This window comes from Trachemys scripta, chromosome 1 (genome assembly GCF_013100865.1).
Source record: "Trachemys scripta elegans isolate TJP31775 chromosome 1, CAS_Tse_1.0, whole genome shotgun sequence".
Taxonomy (NCBI): domain Eukaryota; kingdom Metazoa; phylum Chordata; order Testudines; family Emydidae; genus Trachemys; species Trachemys scripta.
The window spans coordinates 238,596,385-238,623,525 of NC_048298.1; the positions used below are offsets into that span (position 1 = coordinate 238,596,385).

The 27,141-nt window shown below is 39.6% G+C and overlaps 1 protein-coding gene across 3 annotated transcripts in view; it reads right to left on the bottom strand.

Annotated features, from left to right (window-relative positions):
* Positions 1–27,141, bottom strand: part of MCF2L (MCF.2 cell line derived transforming sequence like) — a 266,086-nt gene that overhangs the window by 103,385 nt on the left and 135,560 nt on the right. For all 3 annotated transcript variants that reach the window (XM_034758135.1, XM_034758134.1, XM_034758136.1), the window contains exon 3: positions 14,238–14,321. In XM_034758135.1, the coding sequence (XP_034614026.1) occupies positions 14,238–14,321 (84 nt within the window). The remainder of the gene's footprint in view (positions 1–14,237; positions 14,322–27,141) is intronic.

A 27,141-nucleotide genomic window follows, 5' to 3' on the forward strand; every position in this document is an offset into this window, starting at 1 on the left:
TGAATGCAAAGATACTCCACATAAAATGAGAAATGAACAAACTATTTAAAATAAAACCTGTCAATTCAAATCCAAACCACCCAAACTAGAGTCAGTTGGAACCTTCACCCAGAGCTGAGCCAAACCTTCACAGGGTTGAAAATGCTCATGTAATCCCCTGTTGTGTTTTATTTTTGCAAGGCTCTACACTTCCAGTTTCCACTCTTGTCTGGAAGCAGTGGCAGAATAACAAGAGTCTGTTTCTGGTGAGATTTCCTGTCCAATTCTGCAGACAGAAGTGGAAGAGATAAAAGTATAATTAAACATCTGAGCTTCTGAGTGTTTATTTTAACCTATTGTGACTTGTCCAGCACTACAAAGAATCTAAATTAAGAAAAGGGGAAGTGAAATAGTTTAAAATGTATTTCCCACAGGTTTTGTAGATATAAGTATTTTTATATACGTCACCATTGCAGTTAAAAATATGATTAATTAATATATAAAAGAAGAGCCAAGGTTCTCTAATCCCCTGCAACTGCACAAAGTTAATAGTGTGGGACAGACCTACCCAATCCTAAAAGATCATCCCTGCTCAATGTTACAAAAGGAGAAGAGAACAAAACAATCAATAAGGTCCCTGCCAATGCCATGGGGAAATTCTTCCCCAACCTTACAGCTGACAATGTGAATAAATTAGCTATAATATTATTTCTAACAATATTATCAACAATAATATTAATTATTATAATGCTGCTGTAAATTTAGGATAATACGAGAAACACAATTTAAGTGCACCTGACATTAACTCAGAAAGGAATATCTACATTCAGAGAATTATTTTGATAAAAATAAACATTTTGCTCCAAAACATCCGTAATCAGAAAAGCATATATATCCATGACTCTGTGTGTGTTACTCTGGTTACTTTGTGTTACTATGCTCAGCTTACTTTCATGCAACATGGTGATATCTCTGTAAAACTCCTGAATGTAAATTGTACTAAAAATGAATCATCCTGGATACATTCCAAGAGGAAAAATTACAACTACTGTGCAAATAGCATGGCTTTGCAGCACACCCTTTATGACACAGCCAAGCATTAGCACATGAAAGTTAATTTTAGCCATATAAATATTCAAAACAAACGTAAATCAAGTTCAGTTTTGATTATCTTAATCTCTCTTCCTTTTTCCTTTCCCAAAAAAGAGAGCGCAAACATTTTCCTCTATTAGTTTTATTAAAAATGTTCTTCCTATTCAAAATAATGTTTATACACCTCAGAGAATCCTAAACTCTTTAAGTGTTTGGGTTTCTCTAGAAAGGGCCAGCTCCAGGCACCAGCTTCTCAAGCAGGTGCTTGGGGCGGCCGCTCCAGAGAGGGGCGGCAGGTCCAGGTATTCGGCGGCAATTCGGGACGTCCCGGCGAATTGCTGCCGCAGATCGCGATCGTGGCTTTTTTAGATCGCGATCCTGGCTTTTTTGTTTGTTTGTTTGGGCTGCTTGGGGCGGCCAAAACCCTGGAGCCGGCCCTGTCTCTAGAATATACTTTTTCAATATAGGAGGATCTTCTTTCTGAAGTCTGAAATGTAGCAGTTTTAAACAGACATCCACTATTAATAATCTGTGGTATTCCTCTTGGCTGCTTGCTTTGCCCCAGTTAATTTCTACAAATCAGAAAGCCAGAAACCTGGAACGTAAGCAAACAAAAAAGCAAGCAAGCAAATAAACATAAAAAAAAGAGTAATGTGGTTGCAATATACGTTTTAAAGTTTAAAACTATCACAGTATACTGTAACACTAATATTTATCTAGCAATACATCACCACATGCTTAAAGCTAGGCATGTGATTAAATGATTTTCTGCTTTAGGGCCATAATGTAGAAAACAATTTTGGAGTCATTTGACCTGAAGTATTAATTATTATTTGTATGCCAGATATTTTTCTCGGGTAATCTGGTCTTTTTTTAAAATGTTGATGTTCCATAGATCTTCCTTCTTTGAGTGGAGCTGCTTATGAATGAGGCATAAATTCATCTACTTTTTAATAAGTCTTCGCTTGTGTTTGATTATTTTGTTAATTGCACATGCCTGAAAGCATCCTCATGAACCAACTCCTATTTAGCTTAGGTGAGTACAGAACATCATGATCCTATGTATATGAAGGAAAGGCAGATAACATTTCCCTGACCTTTTCAATTTACCGATAGGTAACTCCCAACACTGGGATTGGAATCTGCAAGGCTTATTACTGACATGAATAATCTTGATTCATATAAGCAGCCCATTCTATTGAAGCTAGTTGCAATTTAGATCTTCGGGGCCAGATTCACTGCTGCACAGCTCCCTAAAATCTATAAAATGTTACAACAGTTTCCCAGGGGATTAATGGACTGGGAAAAAACAACGGAGGAATGTTCTGTAGAACTAGCCTCACATTTTCAAGCAGTTGACTTGCGAGATTTTTTTCATTTCTGATGTGTATGAAGAATAAAAGCAAAATGTCAAAAAGATAAAAATACATTTGTCCCCCTTCCATTTATAAGCCTGAGCGTCCTAGATTTCTCAACGATTAACAGTTTTGAATGGGAAACAATTCCTCAATGGCTAATTGAGCCTGCCTAGACCTGCCTATCTGAGGGACAGCCTCTCTCTTTGTGACACACTGGCCCAGCTGCACCCAACTGTGGTGCTCGAGTCGGATCTCTCTCGTTTTAAAAGAGAGGGGTCTGCCGCCAGAGTGTTCTCTGTGAGGACTCTGGGACTCAGGAACGGGCTCCTCCTCCTCAGTCTGAAGTGGCTTGAATTTGATAATCTTCCAGGCTGGCTTCAAACACGGTCTATTTGATAGATTTTTTTAGAGAGAAAATTGAGGTTATATTTCCTGCAGCAACAAAGAGATAGAAAGGATTTTTTTTTGTGTGTGTGTAGGTGGCTGGCAGGCAGAGTTCCTGTTTGACTGTTTTAATAATGCTGGGGTTAAGTTTTAATATTAATTATGCACAAAAGCACCATGAGCTTTGTATAGGCATGTTTTAATTATTTAAATCAAAATAGATAGATAACTGTTTTCACTTGAGAACTATGGTACGCCAGGGCTGAGGATTTCAACAGAGGCTATAAGAGCTAGACACCCAGATCCAATGGGACTTTGGTGCCTAATTCCCTTGGACTCATTTGAAAATCCCAGCCTCTCTCATTGTTGATATACTACCAAAAACCATGCTAAGCACCTTTCAGGTAAGTGTAAAGACAAGATCCTTTCCTTGAAAAACTTAAAATCCAAACAGACAACATATGGGTGACAAAGTGGTGGTGTTTTCTACACATACTGTAATTGTATTTTAATTTTCTCTAATGTAACACTTTATGAAAGGAGGATGAGGGTTTGCAAATGTCATGGAAGAAGCGTGATTACAGAAGGACTTGTAGGGGTGGATATAGGCCTGGCAAACTAGGGCTTCATGATGTTCTGCTCTATTCAGGTTCTTACACAATGGTATCTGAGCGTGTTGCCATCAATTATCTGATGTACAATCTCAAACAAGAAATGATTAATAATGTTTACATCTCAGTATGGTGCTAATGTGAAATCACAAAGTAACTGAATTGCTTGCACTACAGTAAAATGAATAAAAGACTCAAAGAAGACTTCTCAGCTTGGATCGTTGATTAATACACTTGTCGATTCAGTCATAGCAGAAGAACAGCATAGGCTAGGGTCTAGAATTATTTTACAGAAAGAAAAAAGCCCCCAAACAGATAAGCTGCACACAGTTTCTTCTTCTTAGGGCTAGAAGGGTTTGGGAATAGCGAAGAAGGCTTCTCAGATTTTTTGGTGAAGTGACAGGAGAAAGATGGAGGGCAGCTGTGCAACATTCAGTAGTGACCATTCCACTTGAGAAAGGGATGGTACTGATGGATTCTCAAAAGCACTTTTTCCAGTCCTTTTGGTCAGGAAGGATAATGGACACGATATGGCAAGCGGTAATTAGAAGGCAAATGGTATTAGTTAAAAGGAGTAAGGACAGGGATCCTCAGACCTAAATCCATGGTGGGAAGTTGTAACTGATATTCAGATTTTCAAAAAATGGATGGTGTCTCTCCATTGATTGATATAAGCAAACAAAACCCAAAAGTATTAGCATGATTAAGTGTCCCAAATCTACATCAGTAGTTTAAAAGCCCTAATTTGGCTGTATTCCATTCCTCTGTATGGAGCGATGCCAAGGCTCAAGCACTTGGGACTAATGTAACTAATTCCTAAATCAATGCAAGCCTGAAGAGACAGTGTTTGGAAACCCTCCTCCTGATTTGGAATTTCAATTTTCTATAAAGAAAAAATTGACTTATTAACAGAAGTACTCAACATACTCGTGAACAATTTTAACTGTATGGGGTTGATTAAAATCTGCATTATTTTCTTATTCATTATATTGCATTCCTTATATACAGCAAAAAGATCAGAGAAGAAAAACGTGTTGAAACATTGGTTTTGGAACAAGAAAGGAGTTTTACACATATTGTGTTTCTTCTTAGGGTTGCATTTAATTCAGAGGGATTCAAAAGTATCTGTAATTACAAATTATAGTGGATTACAATTTAGCCGAATTTGAGAATGTATTTGAAATCTAATATTTTATGGCCAAATAATAAATTCTTAAAAAATTGTGTATGGCACCAAAAGTGAGTTTAGTACTTCAACTTTTTATTTTAAAATTTTAAAACTCTGGTCTGCAGCTGGAACAATGCAAGGGAAGTGGTAACAGCTGTCCCACTGGCAATGTGGATTTAACCTCCCCCTCCTCCCACCCCACAAAATATCGATTAAGATCCTCAGTTTGGGCATTTCAGCTCCATTTTGGTCAAAGGAATTATGCCAATTTACACCACCTGAGAATCTGGTACACTATATCTATCTCTATAGATAGATGTTTAATTCCTGTTTTTTTCTCAGCAAAATTTCAGCTTAAGTTATACCACCTATCTGGTTTCTGAAAACCAACAGAAGCTGTAAGACATCCAAGATGACCTCCAAATTTTAGATTCATTCTATTTCCCCCCCTTGAAAACAGGATCAATACAATATTAAAACGGTTAAATCAAAGCAAAGAATTCTAAAATTTAAGATTGCTCTGGTTAGTCTGAACACATGTAGTTTCTAGTCTTCTTTCTTTTGCCGAGGGTTTAACATAATATATTTTTTATTTTGTTGAAAGCATCTACTATAAAACAGGTTCAACATGGCTATACATTCAATGGGAGTTTTGCAAGACCAGGCCTTTTGTCTACCTTAACAGCTAGTTGGGGCAAAGGAGCCAGCTGCTGATCTGGTGGCTGGTTCTCTGACAACTAATTTATGCTGGCTGGATATAGTCCCACAAGGGACTGTCCACCAGCCAAGAACTGCCAGAGTACAGCAGAGCTTTACACCCCCTCCTTATCCTGGGACTGCAATGAGAGTGGCGTAGCTATACATCTGCTCAGGAATCCACCATGGTAAGGGAATCCTCAACTGGTGAGATCTGTTGAGTGTTGTTGTAGCTGTGTTGGTCCCAGGATATTAGTGGATGAAGTAATATATTTTATTGGACCAATTTCTGTTGGTGAGAGAGACAAGCTTTTGAGCTACACAGAGCTCTTCTTCAGGTCTGGGATATGTACTCAGCGTCATAGCTAAATACAAATTGGAACAGATTGTTCAACATAAGGAATTAACATATTGTAAGAGACCTTTAACCGTGAAGTGGTCAGCTAACCCCTCTTCAGTCATAGGACAAAAGGGGTGGGGTGGGGTTAGTGGATTACAGATTGCTGTAATAAACCATAAATCTAGTGTGTCTATTCAGCCCATGATTTGTAGTATCTAGCAAAAGTTATGAATTCAAGCTCCCAGATTTGTCATTTAAAGGTTTGGGCAGGTTTCCTTTGAGGATGAGGACTCAGATCAGATATGGAGTGATTGTTTTGTGAAAAACGTTCACCCAAAGGTGTCATGGGTTTTTTTTTTTTGTCCTTTATCATTTTTCTATGTGAGTTCATTCAAGAGCATGGTGATTGTCTCATTTCACCCACACAGTTGTTATAGGGTTCTCTGGACAGTTTATGGGCAGTAAAAAGGGCCCGGAACATGACAAAGAATCTGGACAAAACTTCTGAACAAATCCTTAAAAGCAGTGTCGTTCCTGTGGCTACTATAGAAAAGAGTTCCACCAGTTAGTGTACACATCTTGCAACAGCTGTTATTTGCCTACTGTATAAAGCAGGGGTCTAAGTGCGCCCGCGTACTGGCCGGCAGACGAGCATCCGCCGAAATGCCGCCGACAAGCAGCGTCAACCAGAGGTGTTGCTGCCAAAATGCCACCAATTTTCGGCGGTATTCTGGCGGCGGCGAAGCCTCTGGATGACACTGCTTGTCGGCGGCATTTCGGCGGATGCTCGTCCGCCACCACGGTCCTCCGTAGCTCATTGTCTGGCGCCCGCCAGATGAAAAAGGTTGGGGACCACTAGTATAAAGGAAATAGTAATAGTCATATATAAAACAAAGGTGCAAAGTAGGAACAGAATACATGGATTTGCCATACAAATCTCAAGGACCAAGAGCATCAAGTACTGTAAAAACTAGTACTTCAACTTAATTTTCAAGTTGCAATTGCAAAAAGTATGCATAATTATCAGAAAAGGCAGGTAACATGGGAATTACAAACAAAGGCATAAATGTGTATTATAAAAGTTACATTAAAGAAGACAGTGACTCTTACCATGATTATCTAATCAACATTTTGTTTGACATTACATGTTGTACCAGAGAACAATACATAGAAAAGTGAGCTGGAATGAGTGGTTCAGTATTTGTGGTGGCCAGAAGTCATTTGTATTTTATCATGTTTTATGATATTCAAGGTGCTTGTGACAATTAACTTGTGCAGATAACATTTTGATAAGATACACTTGTCTTGTCTATTCTTACTCATCTATATTCTATTATAACGTATCTGTGCATAAACAATTGCAGGGAGTTTAAGTGTGAATATAAAGGAAATATGGCAACTTCTCACTCAGGGGAGAAAAAAAAATCTGAGCAAGTGTCTGAGTGAGAAAATAACATGAAGTGCTAAGGAACAAAGCCCTAAACAAGGTGTTCATCACCCACAGAGGGAGAGAATGTCCTTGGAAAAGGTAACAAAGGCTCGAGAGAACTCTTTGAAACAGAGAAGGAAATTAGAAGATCAAAGAGTAACAGACAAAAATAGAGTAAAATACCAAGTAAAATAGAAAAGACAGTAAAGTAAAAGAAAAATACTGCTGTAGGGAGTGAGTTATTCAAACTGATGTCTGAGAGGAACATCAGACCTAATGTCTGAACATTCTAATGAAAATGTTACATGCTTTCCAAAACAAGAAAAGTTCTTCTGTAGAGAGAACAATGACTAAAGGGACATGCCAAGGAACATCATTTTAATTGTGGGGACGGGCATGAACTTGCTACACAAATGGATCACTTGGACCCCTGTCTGGAGCTAAACTGGTGTTTGGCCAGGACTGCTACCCATAGATTAGGTGGAATAAATGTCTATGTATCTAAGGTCTGGTCTATACTACCCGCCTGAATCGGCAGGTAGAAATCGACCTCTGGGGAATCGATTTATCGCGTCCCGTTGGGACGCGACAATCGATCCCCGAATTGGCGCTTTAACTCCACCAGCGGAGGTGGTAGTAAGCACCGCCGACAAAAAGCCGCAGAAGTCGATTTTGCCGCCGTCCTCACAACAGGGTAAGTCGGCTGTGATACGTCGAATTCAGCTACGCTATTCACGTAGCTGAATTTGCGTATCTTAAATCGACTCCCCCCTGTAGTGTAGATGTACCCTAAGAGCAACAACTACAGTCTTTAAACTCAGTCTGTACTAGCATGATTTTTCAAGGTTCTGACTAAATAGGGTTACGTTTAAAAGCTTTTCTTAGTTTTACTATTTCATTTCTCTATTTCTTAAATACAAAGTATTTTGTTTAATTTCAAGTATAAACTTGGATGGGGCTATTGACATAGGGAGAGAAATGCTGTCTGCCAACAACAGGAAATGAAAGAATTGTTACCCTTAAGGGAAAAAAGAGATGACAGAGTTAACTGATCCAGAGGTACCCACGATCATAGAAAGAGGTTTGGAAAAGGCCGTGGTCTCCTACCCATAAGAGGTGCCCGAGGTGAATAAGGCTTTGTGCTGAGGTTCGTTGACTTCCTGTTATGGTCCTACATTCAGACAAGTATTTCAAAGCTAAATAAATAATATATTTTATTAGAGAAAATACTGCATATTCAACTATATGCAGCACTGCTATTTTTGCTACATTTTAAGTGCATCTACCCAAGGCAATAAATAATGTACCAAGCTTAAAAACTCTTAAAGGGAAATTATTGAATAAAAATATTCTTAACCTATATACTTCCATTAATTGTAATTTATTTTATATTACAAGGTCAAACAAGTATTTAAAAAAAAAAAAACAACACTCTCACGGACAAAAATAAATATCCTAAACAGCAGAGCAGCAAAGTCACAATGCAAGTGTGAGCAAGCTGTTACATAACTTCAGTGACAGAATATTAAACACTGCTCTTGTGTTCCCAGAACCCATAGCAACACTGTATAGAAGAGCACTGAAAGTTAACTATTAACACACTTTAATATGAACACTAGGATAAATATGGAGTGCAAAAATAGACAAAATGCATAAAGTCAAATTGCACTATAATGGTAAACCGCAATAAAAAAAGGTAAATAATTATCACAACCCCTCCTTAAACAGCTGCACTAGCTTTTAAAAACAAAAGCATCTACTCATAATAGATCGAGGGGTTAAGTACAAATTCAATAACCTGGAATGAGAAATGGCTGCTTTTGTTAAGCTCCACTGCACTGTGGATATGAGTGCTAAATATACTTTTGGCTGTGTGAAAAAGAATCTTGGGGGGCTAAGGAAGCTTAAATTGCATTCAATTGGATTGCATCTATTCTATTCATAATAGGGTTGAACTCGCAGCGGGGGAAAAAAGTAGTAAATCCTTCTTGCAGTTATTTAGTAAGACTGTTTCTTATACAACAACGAGCACTTTTTTGCCCCTAGTTAGAAAACAGAAACTTAGGTCTGTTCTACACTAGAAAATTAGGTCGGCATGAATATGTTTAGGGCCCTACCAAATTCATGGCCATGAAAAATGCGTCACGGACTGTGAAATCTGGTTTCCCCCTGTGAAATCTGGTCTTTTGTGTGCTTTTACCCTATATGAGGGGACGGCAACCTTTCAGAAGTGTTGTGCCGGGTCTTCATTTATTCACTCTAATTTAAGGTTGTATGTGCCAGTAATACATTTTAATGTTTTAGAAGGTCTCTTTCTACAAGTCTATAACATATAACTAAACTATTGTTGTATGTAAAGTAAATAAGGTTTTAAAAATGTTTAAGAAGCTTCATTTAAAATTAAATTAAAATGCAGAGCCCCCCGGACCAGTGGCCAGGACCCAGGCAGTGTGAGTGCCACTGAAAATCAGCTCGTGTGCTGCCTTTGGCACGCGTGCCATAGGTTGCCTACCCCTGCCCTATACTATACAGATTTCATGGGGAGACCAGCGTTTCTCAAATTGGGGGTCCTGACCCAAAAGGGAGTTGCGGGGGGGGTCGCAAGGTTATTTTAGGGGTGTCGCGGTATTGTCACTCTTACTTCTGTGCTGCCTTCAGAGCTGGGTGGCCAGAGAGCGGCGGCTGTTAGCCAGGCACCCAGATTTGAAGGCAGTGCCCCACCAGCAGCAGTGAAGAAATAAAGGTGGCAATACCATACCATGCCACCCTTACTTCTGTGCTGCTGCTGGCAGCAGTGCTGCCTTCAGAGCTTGGATCTTAGCTCTGAAGGCAACACCACCAGCAGCAGCACAGAAGTAAGGGTAGCAGTACCACAACTCCCCCTACAATAACCTTGTGAACCCCCTCCACCCCCAACTCCTTTTGGGGTCATGACACCTACAATTACAACACTATGACATTTCAGATATAAATAGCTAAAATCATGAAATTATTGATTTTTAAAATCCTATGTCCATGAAATTCACCAAAATGGACCGTGAATTTGGTAGGGCCCTAACTATGTTGCTAAGGGGTGTGAAAAATCCACAACCTGAGTGGCGTTATTAAGAAGACCTAAGTCCCCACACAGACAGCACTAAGTTGACGGAAGAATTCTTCCATCATCCTAGCCACTGCCTCTCGGGGAGATGGAACAACTACAGCAATAGGAGAACCCTTCCCATCGGCGTAGGTATTGTCTATGCTGAAGTGCTACAGCAGCACCATTGCAGTGGCGCAGCTGTGACATTGTAATTTTGTTTTAAGCACAGGACAAGCCCTTAGAGCATCACAGACCTCACGCAGGACAAAAGAATTTTACATTAAATACCAGAGGGTCCTTCACTTCCAACTTTCCCCTCCAACATCAAGTATGTCTTTACTTTAAGACAAAATATCTCTGCTTGTTTCCCCCTAGACATTAAGGCTCTCTCTACCCTGGCAACTGAACAACAAAACTTTTGTCGTTCAGAGGTGTTTAAAAAAAAAAAAACCCACACCCCCGAAAGAAAAGTTTTGCTGACGAAAAGTGCCGGTGTGAACAGCGCTTTGTCGGCAGGAGCACTCTCCTGCCAACAAAGCTACCGCTGCTCATTGGGGGTGGAAGTTTTTTGTTGGTAGGAGAGCTCTCTCCTGCCGACAAACAGCGGCTACACTGCGCATTTTTTAGCGGCATGGCTATGTCACTAAAAGCCGCGCAGTGTTGACAAAGCCTAAAAAAATTATTAGCATCACAGAATAAACAAACCTCAAGGTCAGCCCATACAATAGAAAGGATACAGTCATTATAACTAATGATGAACAATGAACACAATGATATTTAATGCACCTGTACTGAGCAAAGCACTGCATTGACACACAGGAGAATGAAACATATCCATCTCTGTATCTGCAGAGAAAGGCCACAACTTTATTCGTTTTAATGGAGGGGAGGTGCTAACTGCAGTTCAAACTATTCCTCCATTATTGGGCAGAGCAGCAACTCCAGCAGGATGGCTGCTACACACCAAGGGCTTTATATACAGGAAGGGGAATTCTGGGAGCCAGTCAGCTTTCCTTTCCCCCCCAATCTGGCCATTGGGAAGCAGCCACTGGCGGAGAAATCTCTCCTCTGCTGTCCCCCTTTCCACATAGGCAAAAACTCCACATGTGCTCTGGGCTAGTGGGGGAAGGTGTAAGAGATGGATTTTATAATGTACTATGAGAATTAATGTATGATTTGATTTCATCCTGTCAGCCACCCTTTTTTGAATAGCAGAAAGCAATGACAGACCAGAACAATCCTTATGAGTGTATTGCATCTATGTTAAGGAGATTAGAGGAATGTTGAGGACCTGAAGCCCCAATTTGTTTTAATTATAAGATTTAGCAAGGCTTAATTTACAATGTATTCTGCTGAATATAAAATGCTGTCTGTATACCTTTGAAGGTTTCTGTAAGAGATTGTTTGTGTGAATGAGGAATGCATGCATCAGGAAAAGATAAGGTGTGAAAGCCATCACAAATGTCCAGATGGTCAAGAAGAAGTGAGAGACTTGGAAAGACCAGGAGACAATCATAAAACATCCATTGTATCCGATGTTAAACATGTTAGCAGCACTGACGACCTCAGAGGTGAGGCAGGCACCCCCGAAGGCGAGACAACAAATAGGAGATAACGATGGGAAGTCGGACAATAACCATCAAATGATGACCCCACTTTAAGGACTAATGATTACAGAATGACATTGCAAAATGCATGGACTCAAATGGGAATTTACAACTATAAAGCTGGGGTGTTTTGCCATGGAACTCTGGGTTCAGTCCTGCAAAGCCTCGGAGCGCAACCAACAAGAGCCAAGATCCACACTCATGCTCAATCTAACTGGCCATTAGATTGATTCGAACTACAACAGACTGGTAACTATAAACATCACTGACAGGAGAGAGAGAGAGAGAACATATGCTAACTGTTGTATTTTCAATAAATGCTGCATATTTACCTTCCTCTATAAAGATCCCGTGTGCTTTGTATGATCATAACAAAGGGTCTGGAGCAGTTGAGCCTGCACCTTTCCTTCCCAGGACCTCAGGGTCTATCTAACCGCTGCCAGTCCAATCTGACATCACTCCCACAGAAACTGGGATAGGAATAAGAACGGTCATCTTGGGTCAGACCAATGGTCCATCTAGCCCAGTATCCTGTCTTCTGACAGCGGCCAGTACCAGATGCCCCAGAGGGAATGAACAAACCAGGGCAATCATCTAGTGAACCATCCTCTGTCGTCCTCTCCCACCTTCTGGCAATCAGAGGCTAGGGACACCCAGTGCGCGGGGGCGGGGGAGAGGAAGGGGGCGGAGAGTGTTCCTGACCATCCTGGGTAATAGCCATTGACAGACTATCCTCCCTGAACTTATCCAATTCTTTTTTTGAGTCCCACTATAGTTGTGGCCTTCACAACACTCCCTGGCAACAAGTTCCATTGACTGTGTGTTGTGTGAAGAAGTACTTCCATTTGTTTGTTTTAAACCTGCTGCCTCTTAATTTCATTGGGTGACACCCTGGTTCTTGTGTTACAAGGAGTAAATAACACTTTCTTATTCACTTTCTATCATATCCCCTTCTAGTCGTCTCTTTTCCGCTGAAAAGTCCCAGTCTTTTTAATCTTTCATGTGGAAGCTGTTCCATACCCGTAATAATTTTTGCTGCCCTTCTCTGTATCTTTTCAGTTTCTAACTTTTTTTTTTTTTTTTTTTTTTTTTAAAATAGGGTGACCAGAACTGCACACAGTATTCAAGGTATGAGCATACCATGGATTTATATAGTGGCATTATGATATTTACGGTCTTACTATCTTATCTCTTCCTTATGTTTCCTAACATTGTTAGCTTTTTTGACTGCCACTGCACATTGAGTGGATATTTTCCCAGAATTGTCTATGATGACTCCCAGATCTATTTCTTGAGTGGTAATAGCTAATTTAGACCCATCATTTTGTATGTAGAGTTGGAATTATGTTTTCCAATGAGCATTATGGCACATTTATGGTATTATTTTACTGCATTGTCAGTAGTTTCTCCGAATGCTCTTTTGTATTTCAATGCTGTGTAGAGACTTGCTCAGTGGTTTCAGTAAGGTGTCAGGCTTACTTGATTTGGTGTGGCTTCAGCAAAGCATGTTCTATTCATTCCTTCTGAAGCACCTGGCAGTGGCCGCTGTTGGAAGACATGATACTGGGCTAGATGAACCATTGATCTGACCCAGTATGGCCATTCTTATGTTCTTAAGTTGGAGGATTGGAAGGCAATGTCTAGGAATGAACCCTCATGGACACCGAGAAAGCAATATCATGATGATTGGCTAATAATAAAGTGGGAGATTTCGGGACAGGACAGGATTAGGAATGAATTGGCCTTTTTTCAGGGAAAGGAATGGCTAGTTTTCAATATTGTGTGGGTGGTTTGAGAGATGGGTAAAAAGCGGAAGAAGTCTAGTTCTGTTCGGGGAGCAGCTGGGTGGGGTAAGGAGAAACTAATAGGGTGTTTTTTTCAGTGTAATCCCTTGGTGACATGTATACTTACCATTACATTCTCTGCATGTCAAAGGGTAAGAAACCATATTCTAAATTTTTCTTGTTTCTTGACCCACCCTAGGTGAGTAAGTTTGCAACATAATCTAATATATATTTAGGGTTTTCTTTTGTTTTTTTAAAAAGCTCTTTTAGTAACTGGGTTTAGAGTAATCAAATACAGAGTTTTTCAAGTCTCAATTCACAAAGTCCTCTATACAGTAGGCTAAATCCTGAAGTTCTCCTTCAGTTTTTTACATTGTCTCCTACTGACCCATGTGTGATTATCTGAGGTTAGCTTCAGACCTGGGTGTCCTTATCTATAGATCTATAGAGCACTGTGATGCTGCCCACTAAGCCAGCCAGCTGGCACTACTAGAGATTATATAAATAATTCAAGTTTCAATCATATTTAACAATTTTTTTGGTAAATTCCAGAATAGCATATCTTTATGAATCATTCTAAATACAGATCGCAAAATGATGGCTGCCCCGATAATAGTGTTCAGCGACTATGTGAAAGCGTGGATAGAAACAACAGCTGAAACCGCACATTTGAACCATAGGTATAGTAGGAACTTTCCAATCTTTACCTGACAGAAAGGCAAATTGCTTCTTTAACTGGTCTTCAATATCTGCAGCACAGAGGGGAATGATATCCTGATGCATGATTTCTTCTGAAACAAAAAACAATGCTATGTCATTTTACAGAGAATCACGGTCCACACAAACTCTCAGTTCCAGAGCAGTGACATATAGAGCTATTCAAATTTTGAAACACCTGTCACGTGTTTGGAGAAAGTCATTCAGTCTTCTGGCAAGAGCAATCCTTTAGTTTCCCATGTGCAGCAGGACTGATATATTCACAAATGATTACAAGTAACATCGCTCCGCTGAGAGTAAGGAGGATAGGGTGGCTGTTGAGTCCAATATTTTTTGATGTGATTATACTATGGGATAGAGGTAAATCTGATTTTGCACTTGAAGTTCAAACTCAAATTTCATTACAGCCTGCTCAGATCATTTAAAAGCAGAAAATGGTGATATTCATATGCAGTCAACTCTTCCTGAAACCTTCCTGTAATGTACACAGAGTAACCTTTTCAGAATGTTGTATAAAATTATGCAGGCATCTCCAGACTTCTCAATATGTCAAAGTTTTCATGAAGAAGCAACATGTACATTCAGAATTGCACTCACTACACTAGCTATTAAATCCAAATGTAGTTGAATGAATACTTGTAAAAACCTTTTTTATTCTTAAAATGGAATATTCTTTATGATAGGAACATAAGGTTTACTATTCCAAATCAGACCATTGGTCCATCTAGTCTGGTGTCCGGTGACTAAATAGCAGGACGATTATTGGCATATTATATCAGATGGGTAAGACATACTTCAGAGGAAGGAGCCTTCCACACAGGTAATGCACCTGGATTAACTGAGCTCTAATAAACATGGAAGAATATATTTCCTGATATCTTCAGTGATCAAATTATTCCTGGAAGCATAGGATTTTAATACCTACTATCTTAGCTTGATTAATGACAAATATAACCAAACTTTACCAATTATTTAATTTCCTGCCACAGTATTTGACCTAGGACAGCTAAAACTTCAAAATTTGGTTGTCAGACAAGGAAGTGTGACTGTCTCCGTTTTAGATTTGTGGTTTCTTTATTCCAGCTGTGGTCTCAATATTGTTGTTCCTGTGATTGTATGAAAGTATTTCTCTGCATTGTTCTTGTTTTGTTGTGGACCATCGTGCCACCATTTCTCATTTTCATCCACTTGTTTGTAATGTGTCTGACTCTCACTTGGTCTTTTATATTTCATTTTGCCCTCACATTAACATGCATTGAAATATCACTGCCAGCACATGACTGAATCTGACAGACGGAACTGAGAATGTGAGACCATTCATTTTCAATTAAAATACCTAAAGAATATTATAGCTAATATCCATTTTAAAATGTAGATCTGATCAAATAGAATAGCGCCAGTCTAATACTACTTGCGGTTATTGAATGCTCACTGTGACAGGGTCCACACATATGTTTGGTTCCTGATACCTCTAAGCCAGCAGAGAAGAGTTGAACGGGGATAAAAACAGTTATACTCAGACTGTCCAGGTGTTTCTGCTTCCAGTCCTGGAGTATGCTTTTGCCACGTAAATAACATTTGGGCCTATTTAGCTAACATTAATGGAGGAAAGCACATAGTCTGCCACTGCAACATTATAGGACAATGAGAAGTATTTTTCACAAGAACAATATATCCTGCAAGTAGCCTGGTAATTAAAAGCCATGTTGAGCATTTAAGTGCAACTTTAGAGACAACCGCTGATGTAATTTAGTGATCCGATTTTCTAAACGCTCTTTTGATTTATGACCGGAATCGAGAAATGGGCCTGTAACACCTCAAATCTGAAGGATCCTCAACCTTTATCAAGTCTAGAGCTACATCAAAATTAACAGCTAACCTTTATCGCTACATAAATGGTTCAAACCAAAATCCCAGTCCAAACACACTTGGGATTTTGGATTAAAATTTTACAGCTATGGCTCATCTTCATCTGTCTGTTCATAATTAACACAGTGCTAACCACCTGGATGTTTCTGGAGCTCAAATAGCACTGATGGCAACATAAGAGAACATTTTTAAATATCATTCCAAGGGATCAAAAACATAAAACCTTCAATTAATTTCTATGCTTTTGCAGATTTGAAACCTACAGCAATGAAAAGTTAAAGAACTTAATCGAAAATGCACTTTTCTGCCTTATTCAAGCACATCTTTCTAACGATATTTAATACTTGGATTAATTAATCAAAGTAAGGATGGAGTTTCAAGCCTAACTTGGCATTTTCATTTGGTTAAATCTTTAAGCATTTGAGGTATTTTTTGTCATTTCTCTTCAGAAAAGTAAACCCTGTGTAGATCATTGGAATTTACTTCTTACAATTGGATCATGCTTGGCAACAGATCAAAAGTGCATGGTGTGGAATAGAAAATTAAAATTATCTCAGCCACCAAAGAAAAATGTTTAAGAAGTGAACCTGAAGACTAGTGAAGTGGCAAACAGCAACAATAGGCTGACTGAAATCTGTGGAAGACTAAAAATATGAGCGAGAGAGATTTTTGTTTTTTAAATTGAATGAATCTCACCCAAGCAGAATTCTGAGAAGTGCTATTTTTAAGAGTAGCCAAAGAATTATCAGTTTAATTTCTTCCCGATAAGTAGCAACTTATTTTCTGAAACAGAACTTTACTGTTCTCTTTCTGGCAGCTTGACAGAAGCAGCACTGATAACTTCTTTCAAGGTCACACAGCGATTGAACCCATCTTTCTGTAACTGGTGAACCTCTAGTTAGCCAAAAGACCTCTGCATACTTTACTTTCAAATCCACAAGAAGATGTGGATAACAGTTAACTATGATTTAACTATGGGGCCTCCTGTTATGCAAGTGTCTGATATGTACAGGAGATAATTGAATTATGTTCTTTAATTTCTTTTGAAAGATGTATCTTGGATGATCAGCCCTCCCACAGAGAAGAAAAATCTAGTCCAACAAAAGCAGGGGGAGTTTACTGTTGGACAACAGAAACATAATGAAGATTCCATCTGCAGTATCACACATACTTTAAAACCTAGGGTTCTGGACCTGCAAACAGATGTGCACAGGTGAACCAATTTGCCCATACAGGTTCAAAGCCTACATTTTACAAAAAAAAAAAAAAAAACACACCCACAAACACACAGACACAGTAAGGTATCCCACATCTGCAGGAACAAACAAACAGAAATTTAAGCTCCTAGTAAAATTGAAAATAATAGATTTTGCATGCCCAATTTTTTACAAATTGAGCAGTCCGGCATGCAATTGAGCATCCAAGGTAATTTTTTCATAAAATTCAGGGAAACATTTTTATGCCCCCACATGTGAACAATCCTATTAATGCCCCTGTTTGCATTATATAAATGAGTTTGATTGCTCGTTCTTCATTTTATCCAAACAAACAGCCTTTGAAGCCTAAGAAAAAAACAGAAGACAGCCTAATTTCACGGATGCCAAGACCAAAACGTCAGTGTCTATGTTGAATCCCATCAGTGAATCAGAGCCTTAGTTGGTTAAACCTGTACCACCAAATTACATACTCCAAAATCATTCAGAACAGTTTCCCATTGCACCCTACTTAACCAGCAGCTGAATCCCTTGTTTCCTTGCTTGTTCTGTCTTTTCCCCTCCTCCCTCCCCCCGAACACACAGGGTGAGGATGAGGATATATGAGGGTCTTCTAAAAATATTTTGCATATCTTTTCAAAAAAGTCTTTCCACAGGAACATTGTGGAAATAGATCACTCCATGGTTTTCTCCTATTGCCTGCTCTTCTGACCATCAGCACTGTATATCCTGGTGTCCAGGTAAATATTTAGAGTGACAAATCTCATTCTCTGCTTTGTCATGTCACCTGTTGTATGTACACGTATATGTATATATGCAACACATACCTAGAGACAACAGATAGATAAATCAACAGATTACATCGTTAAATTGGAGAGACAACTTCTGCTGGTGAGAGAGACAAGCTTTTGAGCTACACAGAGCTCTCTCTCAGGTGTGGTCCAATAAAAGACATTACATCACCCACCTTGTCTCTCTAATATCCCAGGACTGACACGGCTACAACACCAAGACATCACGGTAAGTCGATCTAAGTACGTCAACTTCAGCTATGTTATTCACGTAGCTGAAGTTGCGTAACTTAGTTTGATCCCCCCCAGTGTAGACCAGACCTTTATAAAAGCAAAGGTTGCTAGGAGAAAACAAGAAAAGGAACATCAAAACTGCAAAGGCAAATCACTGGTCATCAAAATTACCTCAGACTAATTTTATCTGAAGTAACAACAAAACTCATTACATCACATTATAGATTTATGACATTGAATGTAAATTATTCAATACTTCAGAACAGGTGTGAGGGGGAATTCTGTTTGTAGAGTAATTAAATCAGAAATGCTGGTGGAGGGAGAAGTACATCTTTGTTCAAGTCATTTCCGGATTATGTGGGGTTTACACTTCTAATGATGCACAGGCAGCCTAACTGACCTCAACTGAGTACGTGCCCGGGATTTCAGATTTGACTTTAGCAAAGCTTTTGATACGGTCTCCCACAGTATTCTTGCCACCAAGTTAAAGAAGTATGGGCTGGATGAATGGACTGTAAGGTGGATAGAAAGCTGGCTAGATCGTCGGGCTCAACGGGTAGTGATCAATGGCTCCATGTCTAGTTGGCAGCCGGTTTCAAGTGGAGTGCCCCAAGGGTCGGTCCTGGGGCCGGTTTTGTTTAATATCTTTATTAATGATCTGGAGGATGGTGTGGACTGCACTCTCAGCAAGTTTGCAGATGACACTAAACTAGGAGGCGTGGTAGATACACTAGAGGGTAGGGATCGGATACAGAGGGACCTAGACAAATTAGAGGATTGGGCAGAAAAAAACCTGATGAGGTTCAACAAGGACAAGTGCAGAGTCCTGCACTTAGGACGGAAGAATCCCATGCACTGCTACAGACTAGGGACCGAATGGCTAGGTAGCAGTTCTGCTGAAAAGGACCTAGGGGTCACAGTGGACGAGAAGCTGGATATGAGTCAACAGTGTGCTCTTGTGGCCAAGAAGGCTAACGGCATTTTGGGCAGTATAAGTAGGGGCATTGCCAGCAGATCGAGGAACGTGATCGTTCCCCTTTATTCGACATTGGTGAGGCCTCATCTGGAATACTGTGTCCAGTTTTGGGCCCCACACTACAAGAAGGATGTGGAAAAATTGGAAAGAGTCCAGCGGAGGGCAACAAAAATGATTAGGGGTCTGGAGCACATGACTTATGAGGAGAGGCTGAGAGAACTGGGATTGTTTAGTCTCCAGAAGAGAAGAATGAGGGGGGATTTGATAGCAGCCTTCAACTACCTGAAGGGGGGTTCCAAAGAGGATGGAGCTCGGCTGTTCTCAGTGGTGGCAGATGACAGAACAAGGAGCAATGGTCTCAAGTTGCAGTGGGGGAGGTCCAGGTTGGATATCAGGAAAAACTATTTCACTAGGAGGGTGGTGAAACACTGGAATGCGTTACCTAGGGAGGTGGTGGAGTCTCCTTCCTTGGAGGTTTTTAAGGCCCGGCTTGACAAAACCCTGGCTGGGATGATTTAGCTGGGAATTGGTCCTGCTTTGAGCAGGGGGTTGGACTAGATGACCTCTTGAGGTCCCTTCCAACTCTGATATTCTATGATTCTATGATTCTATGGGACTGTATTCAGGACGGCTAGCCTGTCCCACTGCTCATACCACCACGGCTACCCTTCTATTTTTAACATGCTTGCTCAATCAGAGCTAGCGCAGGTACATCTATTCAAACTTGAAATTACACTTCCAGCTCCAGTGTAGACATATCCAAAGTCACCTCATCTTTGTCTTGTATACCAGGGAAGCACGAGGGAGTGCTCACTTCTAGAGTGCTTAAGATGTGATTGAATGAATGCTCCAATTCTTCAAAAGATGACATGTGGACTGCAGTTAGTAAATGAGAATGAAAGAGTTGACAAAGAAAGAAAGCAGATCAAAGACTGACAGTGGTGAATATATGGCTTAAAATGATGGGACAAATTGCTAAGTAACAGGGACGCTATCAAGATTAATTAATTTAAAAACACATTGTTTAGAGGGTAACAAACAACATGTTTGACCCCAATCTGGCAAGTGAGGGTGTAGTGGCCCAGCTGCACAAAGTGCCTTGCAGAATTCAAACCTAAGACTATTAGAAAGATTTTATTTTAAATTTAATATACGCTAAACTTTGCATTTAATTGAAGTCAGACAGTAAGATAAAATACTATCATTTTTATTTTAATCAAGTTCAAGTTTGTGTCTAGTCAGTTTCCTTTTCTGGTTCTAGAAAGATCCTGTTAAGTTACATAGCACACAGAAAATTTTAAATTCCATTCATATTAAGCTTAGTAAAAATGTTAACTTCTCTCTTTAAATTTAAAGAAGCCTAAATTTGGGGCCAAACTTAAATTTACATAGATGTTCTGATATAAGGAAAAATGCCCACAAAATATCAGAAATGTAGATAGAATAGCTACTGTAGGCATAATCTTCACCTCTGTTCATCCTCATGCCACTAGCCCTATTGACATCAATAGGACTATAAGCAGGAATAGAGGTTGCTGGATTGGGACCAGTATTTGTAAGGCAAGGATGAAATGGCATAAAAAAGTTATTTTTTAGTAACTCACCAAAGTCAATATTTAGAAGCCTCACAGTGGACACTGAAGCCATTCTCAGTGACAAATGAATTAAGCAAGAAAAAAAAAAGTCCCTTTTAAATAGAAGACTAACATCTTAAGAAAGAAAGGTAAGACAGACAAATACAGGTGCCCAAATACAGAATACAGAGGAACAGTGACCATCATAAACAATCAATTTAGAAATCAAGAACCACCATGACATATGAGGAAGGATGGTCTTGTGGTTAAATCATAAGACTGCATCAGCATGTTCAGTTTCTATTCCTGCCTCTGCTACATAAGTGCTGTGAATTTCCCAAGGTCACACATCCTCTTTATATTGCAGTATCCTCATCTGTTAAATGATGATAATACTTGCCTACTGCATAACACCCATAAGAAGTACAGAAGAATTAATGTTTGTAAAGCACATTGAGATCTTCAGGTGGAATGAATTATATAAAAAAAAAATTGATCAAGTGTTGTACAAATGTGCTAGAGTACAGTTCTCTGAATTACCAACACAAGTCTAACTAGTTATCAAAAAAACAGAAAATTTCTAAAACTGCATTATGAAGTATTTTTTTTTTTTTTTTTAATTTTGACACATGGGGTTATGACCACCCTGTCCATTCCATATTGATGGATGGAAGGGGTATCCTAATATGGAAAAGGCTGAGAGCCACTGGTTTAGACAATTGTTTGAATAGGTAAACAGAAGTTATTTTAAATGTTTTGTTACATCAGATCTACCTGATGCATCTATATCCGCCCACGAAAATGCTGCAATGAACCACCAAAACAAAGGCCAAAATGCAGTAAAAAGCAAAAGCAAATCTTGATAGAAACCTATGCTGGATGGTTCAAAGTATCTTGTAGATCAGAGGACCACCAGAGAAGATATTATAGAAAAATTATGAGAATAAAAAATGTCATTTGTGACATTGCAAAAGAAAAGAAATATAGAAAGAGCTGTGATTTCTACTTGCCATCCGAAAGCATAGTCCTGTCCCACAGTTCTTCAGCCCAGAGTCAGGATCAAACCGTGGTAAAATTACTTTTATTAATTATTATTATTATTAAAGTACCCTAGGACAAAACAACCTGAAAAGCTCAGTCTAATCGGCTCAGTTTACAACAGAAGCACTCCAAATAAACTATGTTGCAGCACTTCCTTCCCATAAAAATCAGAAGCTCCTCTGGCTGCCTTAACATGGTAACGAAAGTGAGGTCATTCAGCAGTGCAAAATAATAATAAAAATAATAAATAATGTCATCATCACATGCCAGAATCCTACCTCCACAAGCTGCCTCAGGTTTTCGGTACGGCAACACGATCAAGCCTGTGCTCTATTAGAGTAGGAATCAGATTATGCTACTATTCAGTAACATCCAGCAGCACAAAATCTCAGCTCCATAATGTATTCCAGCAGGAGACCAAACACAGTAAAAATGACAAAATGCTTGGGGTAAAAACCTGGATCTACTGAAGTCACTGGAAACTCCCATAGATATCAATGGGTTCAGGATTTCACTTTAGAAAAGGAAGATGGTCAGGTACTTTCCCCCACAAATACAGCATCAACCCTAGCCCTGAAAGGGAGTCCCAGATCTTTTGTCTTATTTTTACATCAATTAAAACGGTATGGGATGTTAAAAAAAAACACACACACACAACAAACCAACCTGTGGTTCAGCTAACAGATTTTTACAGCAATAAGGGAGGACTCTCCATGATGCATTTATTGTAGATAGAAGAAATTTAAATTCTAAAAACAAAAGTGTTAGAGATTGTCAAAAGCATAAGCTTTAGAGTAGCCTTAGGCTGTAGATCAGATTCCCATTCCTAGATATTTATGTGCTAAGCCTATACTTGAAAAGGTACTAAATGTAATAAATACAAAACAGACTAGGTGACTGAATATAATTAACTGCTGAATGCACTCCCTTCTGTCATAACATAGCCCTTTCTTATAGGGGCCACTGATTTTCAAAAATCTATGCCCCGCAAAGCTTAATTTTAGATAAACATAAATTTATCAAAGGGAGCAGGAAGTGGAGAATTACATCACAGGAGGGATTTCTGGCCACCCTGTCTTTCCCATACTGATAAAAAGGTAGATGGGGTTAGTGAGGGAGAGACCAGAGTTCCAAATGAGCTAAGCAACCAACAGATCCCATTGCACTCAGATGTTGAGTACAACTGGGACCTGTTGCATGCTGAGCTCATTTGAAAGTCTGACCACTTCAAGTAGATGCCTAAATAAGATCTGACCTCTTGAAAATCGAGCCCCAACTTCAGATGCTAAGCACTTTTGGAAATCTGGCCCTAGATGTTTAGGCCTATCATTAAAAAGAGGACATTAAAACAATCTGCGATCAATATGTTCAAGTTCTGACTTAAGGTGAACCAAGAAAGTTAAAAGTTGTTTAAAAAACTTCTCAAAAGTACCCAAGAGACTTCGGAAGCTAAGTTCTATTGACTTTCAATGAAACTTAGGGTATGTCTACACAGAAAAAAAATATCTGGAGCCAACTGAGAAGCAAGCATTTATTTGTCACAGGTTGCCTAGTTAGACTGTGTGTGCTGGAGAAGGAACTTTATGCTATTACCTTTCTCTTCCCCGCCTTCCCCCACCCTCCCACCTATAGGCTTTACTCCAGAAATTCTAGAGACAGGTGTGTCTCAGAGTCTGGGAAGCCTCATTTGGTTACCACAAAGTAAGGGATCTACAGTAACGGACAGAAGTCCTGTAATGGGGTGTGTTGGCCTTTGAAGGTTTGAGAGGGGACTCCTAGCCACTCCCTCCCAAGCCACTCCAACAACAATGCCTTTGTGACAGAAGATGCAGTCACGGACGGGAAGGATGATGTCGTCTCAGTTTACAGTGTGTGAAAGTCTATACTGTTGACTCTGGTCTAGGGCTGGGAACCAACATTCCAAAGGCGGCGGGGGGGGGGGGGGGACGAGGGGGGGGGTGAGAAGAGAAGAGTTGAAGACTCCCTCCCCCACAATGGGGTGGATCAAAATGTCTCTTCAAGCTGCCTCCCTCACACAGAGGACCAGAACAGCAAGGCAGGCCAGGAGCTGTCTCCAGGGAAGCCAGGACTGTAATCTGGGTATCTGGCAGGGCATTCTGGGAATGTAGCTGCGTATATAAATAATTCCCTTCCCTCATATCCGTTAGAGACCTGGAAAGATCAAGGTACATCTCCAGGAGATAAGGGATCACCCACTAATCAATTTCTGTTTTCTTTTTATTTTGTTTCTCATGCCACAGTATAAGGAAGAAAAGAAAAGAAGCAAAACCCTCTCTGGAGAGGCCGAGTACACTGAAAAAGACTGGGGAGATAAAGCTCTGCCAAGGGAAGGTTTCTCTCTTCACACTTTTTTTTCCCCCAACTCCATCAGCATGGTTCTTTTGTTCTGTTTGTCCTGACCATGGGTCCCATTAATGGCTAGCAATTTACAGCTGCTTTCCATCTGGAAAGCTCTTCATCTTTATCTGATGTCATCTTAAAGGGTGAATCAAATTACCTAACAGTGCCAAAAGTCCTCTCACATAAACAGAGTGAACTCTTCTTAAAATCCAAAGTAGTAATATATTTCAGGTGAAATAAACCACACTGCATATATGTACAGAGTGCTTTGAGCACCAATCCTGCCAGAAGATGTAACAGATCCTTGCACTAGAATGGAGGCCCTATGCAGAAGTCTGTAGGATCTGGGACTTGGAGGCTAAGGCCAGGTGTACACTAGAAAATCAAGTTGGCTTAATAACATTGCTCAGAGTGTGAGAAATCCACATCCCTGAGTGGCATAGTTGTGACAAAATACAGACAAAATGAAGTACTTCTTCAACAACGCACAATCAACCTGTGGAACTCATTGCCAGGGGATGTTGTGAAGGCCAAAACCTGTAGCTAGAACAACAAAGATTTGAAGAAAGGAATGATGGTGCTTGTATTAGGATTTATATCTATTGGTACAAAGGCCTCTGTGCTTTTTCATATCAGGTTCTTTGCAGATAAGAGAAAATGTATCTTTCAAATATGAGAAAACAAAATCTTTTCTTACAACACAACTGAACAAGGAGGAGAGGCTGAAAATAATATTTAGGTGGCTCTGTAGATAATCCTATTGCATAATCTGTTTTCCCTTGTTTAGGGTCAGATCCTATTCCCATTAATCAATGGGAATTGGATCAGGCTCTTTGGAATCAGTTGCAATATGCTGTGGTATTTTACTTTATATGGAGTTGAAAGCCAACCCGTTTCTCCCTTTATTTTTTATTTAAAGGCAGGTTCTTTTGTACAACTCTTGGAAACTATTATGGTCCTTCTGAACCAAGTCCAACATGATTGAAAAACTAAATAAGTTTTGGGTTGATTTTTTCCCCTCTTAAAAAAAAATAAAAATCGTTACTTTGCCCATAGATACTTTTGATGGTCTGACTAGAAATTTTCAAAAAAAAAAATTAATTTCAAAACACAAAATTGGACCAATATGGTCAGGAAAGGACAATTTTGTTGTGTCCCCTCTGTACCAAGTTACACAAACAGTACTGTACAGGAAAGACTTCAACAGAAAATCTTCATTAAAGCACCATCCAGTCTAGTAATTATATATTCAACGTAACGACTTGTGGAGCATTCCCTTCAACTCCCAGAGGTGGGAAAATAAGCCCTGTGGCAAAGCTTTCATTTCCCATTCGGTCTTCATCTCTGCCTCCCCCGTCACCAACAGTCAATTTCTTTGTGTAGCCCCGAAAGTGGGGGACTGAGTCCAATTAACCAATTAAGACACTGGGGGACCTCTCTCCTAAAAACTTTTGTTTACTGAAACAGGGACTGTAGCTCTTTTTAGAAATGCTGTTTGTAGTGGTCTTGATATTTGCTAGCTCCACAAATAAAGCAAGTTAAGAAGTTGTTTTGAACCATTAGGCCAGTGTGCAACAGAAGTTTCTCTCTCCAATCCCTGACTATGTAGTGCATTATCCTGGTTGATTCAAGTGCTGTTTGTAACCATGTTGAATTGTTTCACAGTTAAAGTATTAGCCTGACCAGCAGTCCACAATTTAGTCAATAGAAATGAACTTTTCTAGAATTAATGTTAAGGTTCATTTAGAGCTGGACAAAACTTTTAGGATGAATATTTTATCTGATGAAAAATGCCGTTTTGGTTGATCCACAGCTAATTTTGCATTTGACATAAATAGTTTTGGTCATTCCCAAATGGCCAGAGGAGTGGTGATGCTGCCACCTCCAAAACCCCTTATAACATTTAGCCCCATGGTTAGGGCACACATTGAGGATGTGGGAGACCCATGTTCAAATCCCTGCTCTGGAAGAGACCTGCAATGAACTTTTTTGATTCAGCAAAAACTGCTAAATATTTCAGATTGGGTCCAACACAAACCACTTCCTCCCACCCCCAATTTTTCTGAACTGCCATCGAACCAACAAATCAACTATTCACCCAACTCTAGCTCCATTACAACCTAAATTTCTATTATTGGATCAGAAACTGTAAGTGACCAATCCCCCAAGATTTTTAGCCACAATGGGACTCTTTCCATTGAAAGTAATTTATGAAGTGCCATGAGAAGGAAAGCTGTACGTTATATAAAACCACTCTATCAGAAACAGCTTGTTTCTGCTACACTGAAGTCAGGCTATGGCATGTAAACTTAAATACACAAATGCTTCAGCTTCCTCAACATTCCATCAAATTAGCAAGGTTATATACCTTAAAAGTATCTTTAAACTCCAGCTACTAAAGAAAACAAATAGCCTTGTCATTTCAAATTCAGCATTAGGTGTCTGACGCATAGCTGAATCATTTAAATATTTAAAGTCTTATTTTTGAAACTAGACAATTGATTGAGGCTTACTGTTAGGAGACAGCTCATATTTCTCCACCCATTCAGGAGAGACAGGTTCTTCTTTAGAACCATGACGAACAAAACAGATCTTCACATTTTGAGTTTTTTAAATAGAATCATGTTCTACAGAAACTCCACCTCCATGGTATTAATCCTACCCTGAATATCAGTCTATTTGATACATAGCTTCTAATTTACTTCACATTAAGAAACATCACGATTTCATACCTCCCAACAGTCTAGGGTTCATAGGACTGTCCTGCTTTGAGCCCCCAAATCCCATCGTGGTTGAAGTAGATCATGTCCCACAGGGGTGGCTAGGCTCAGCTC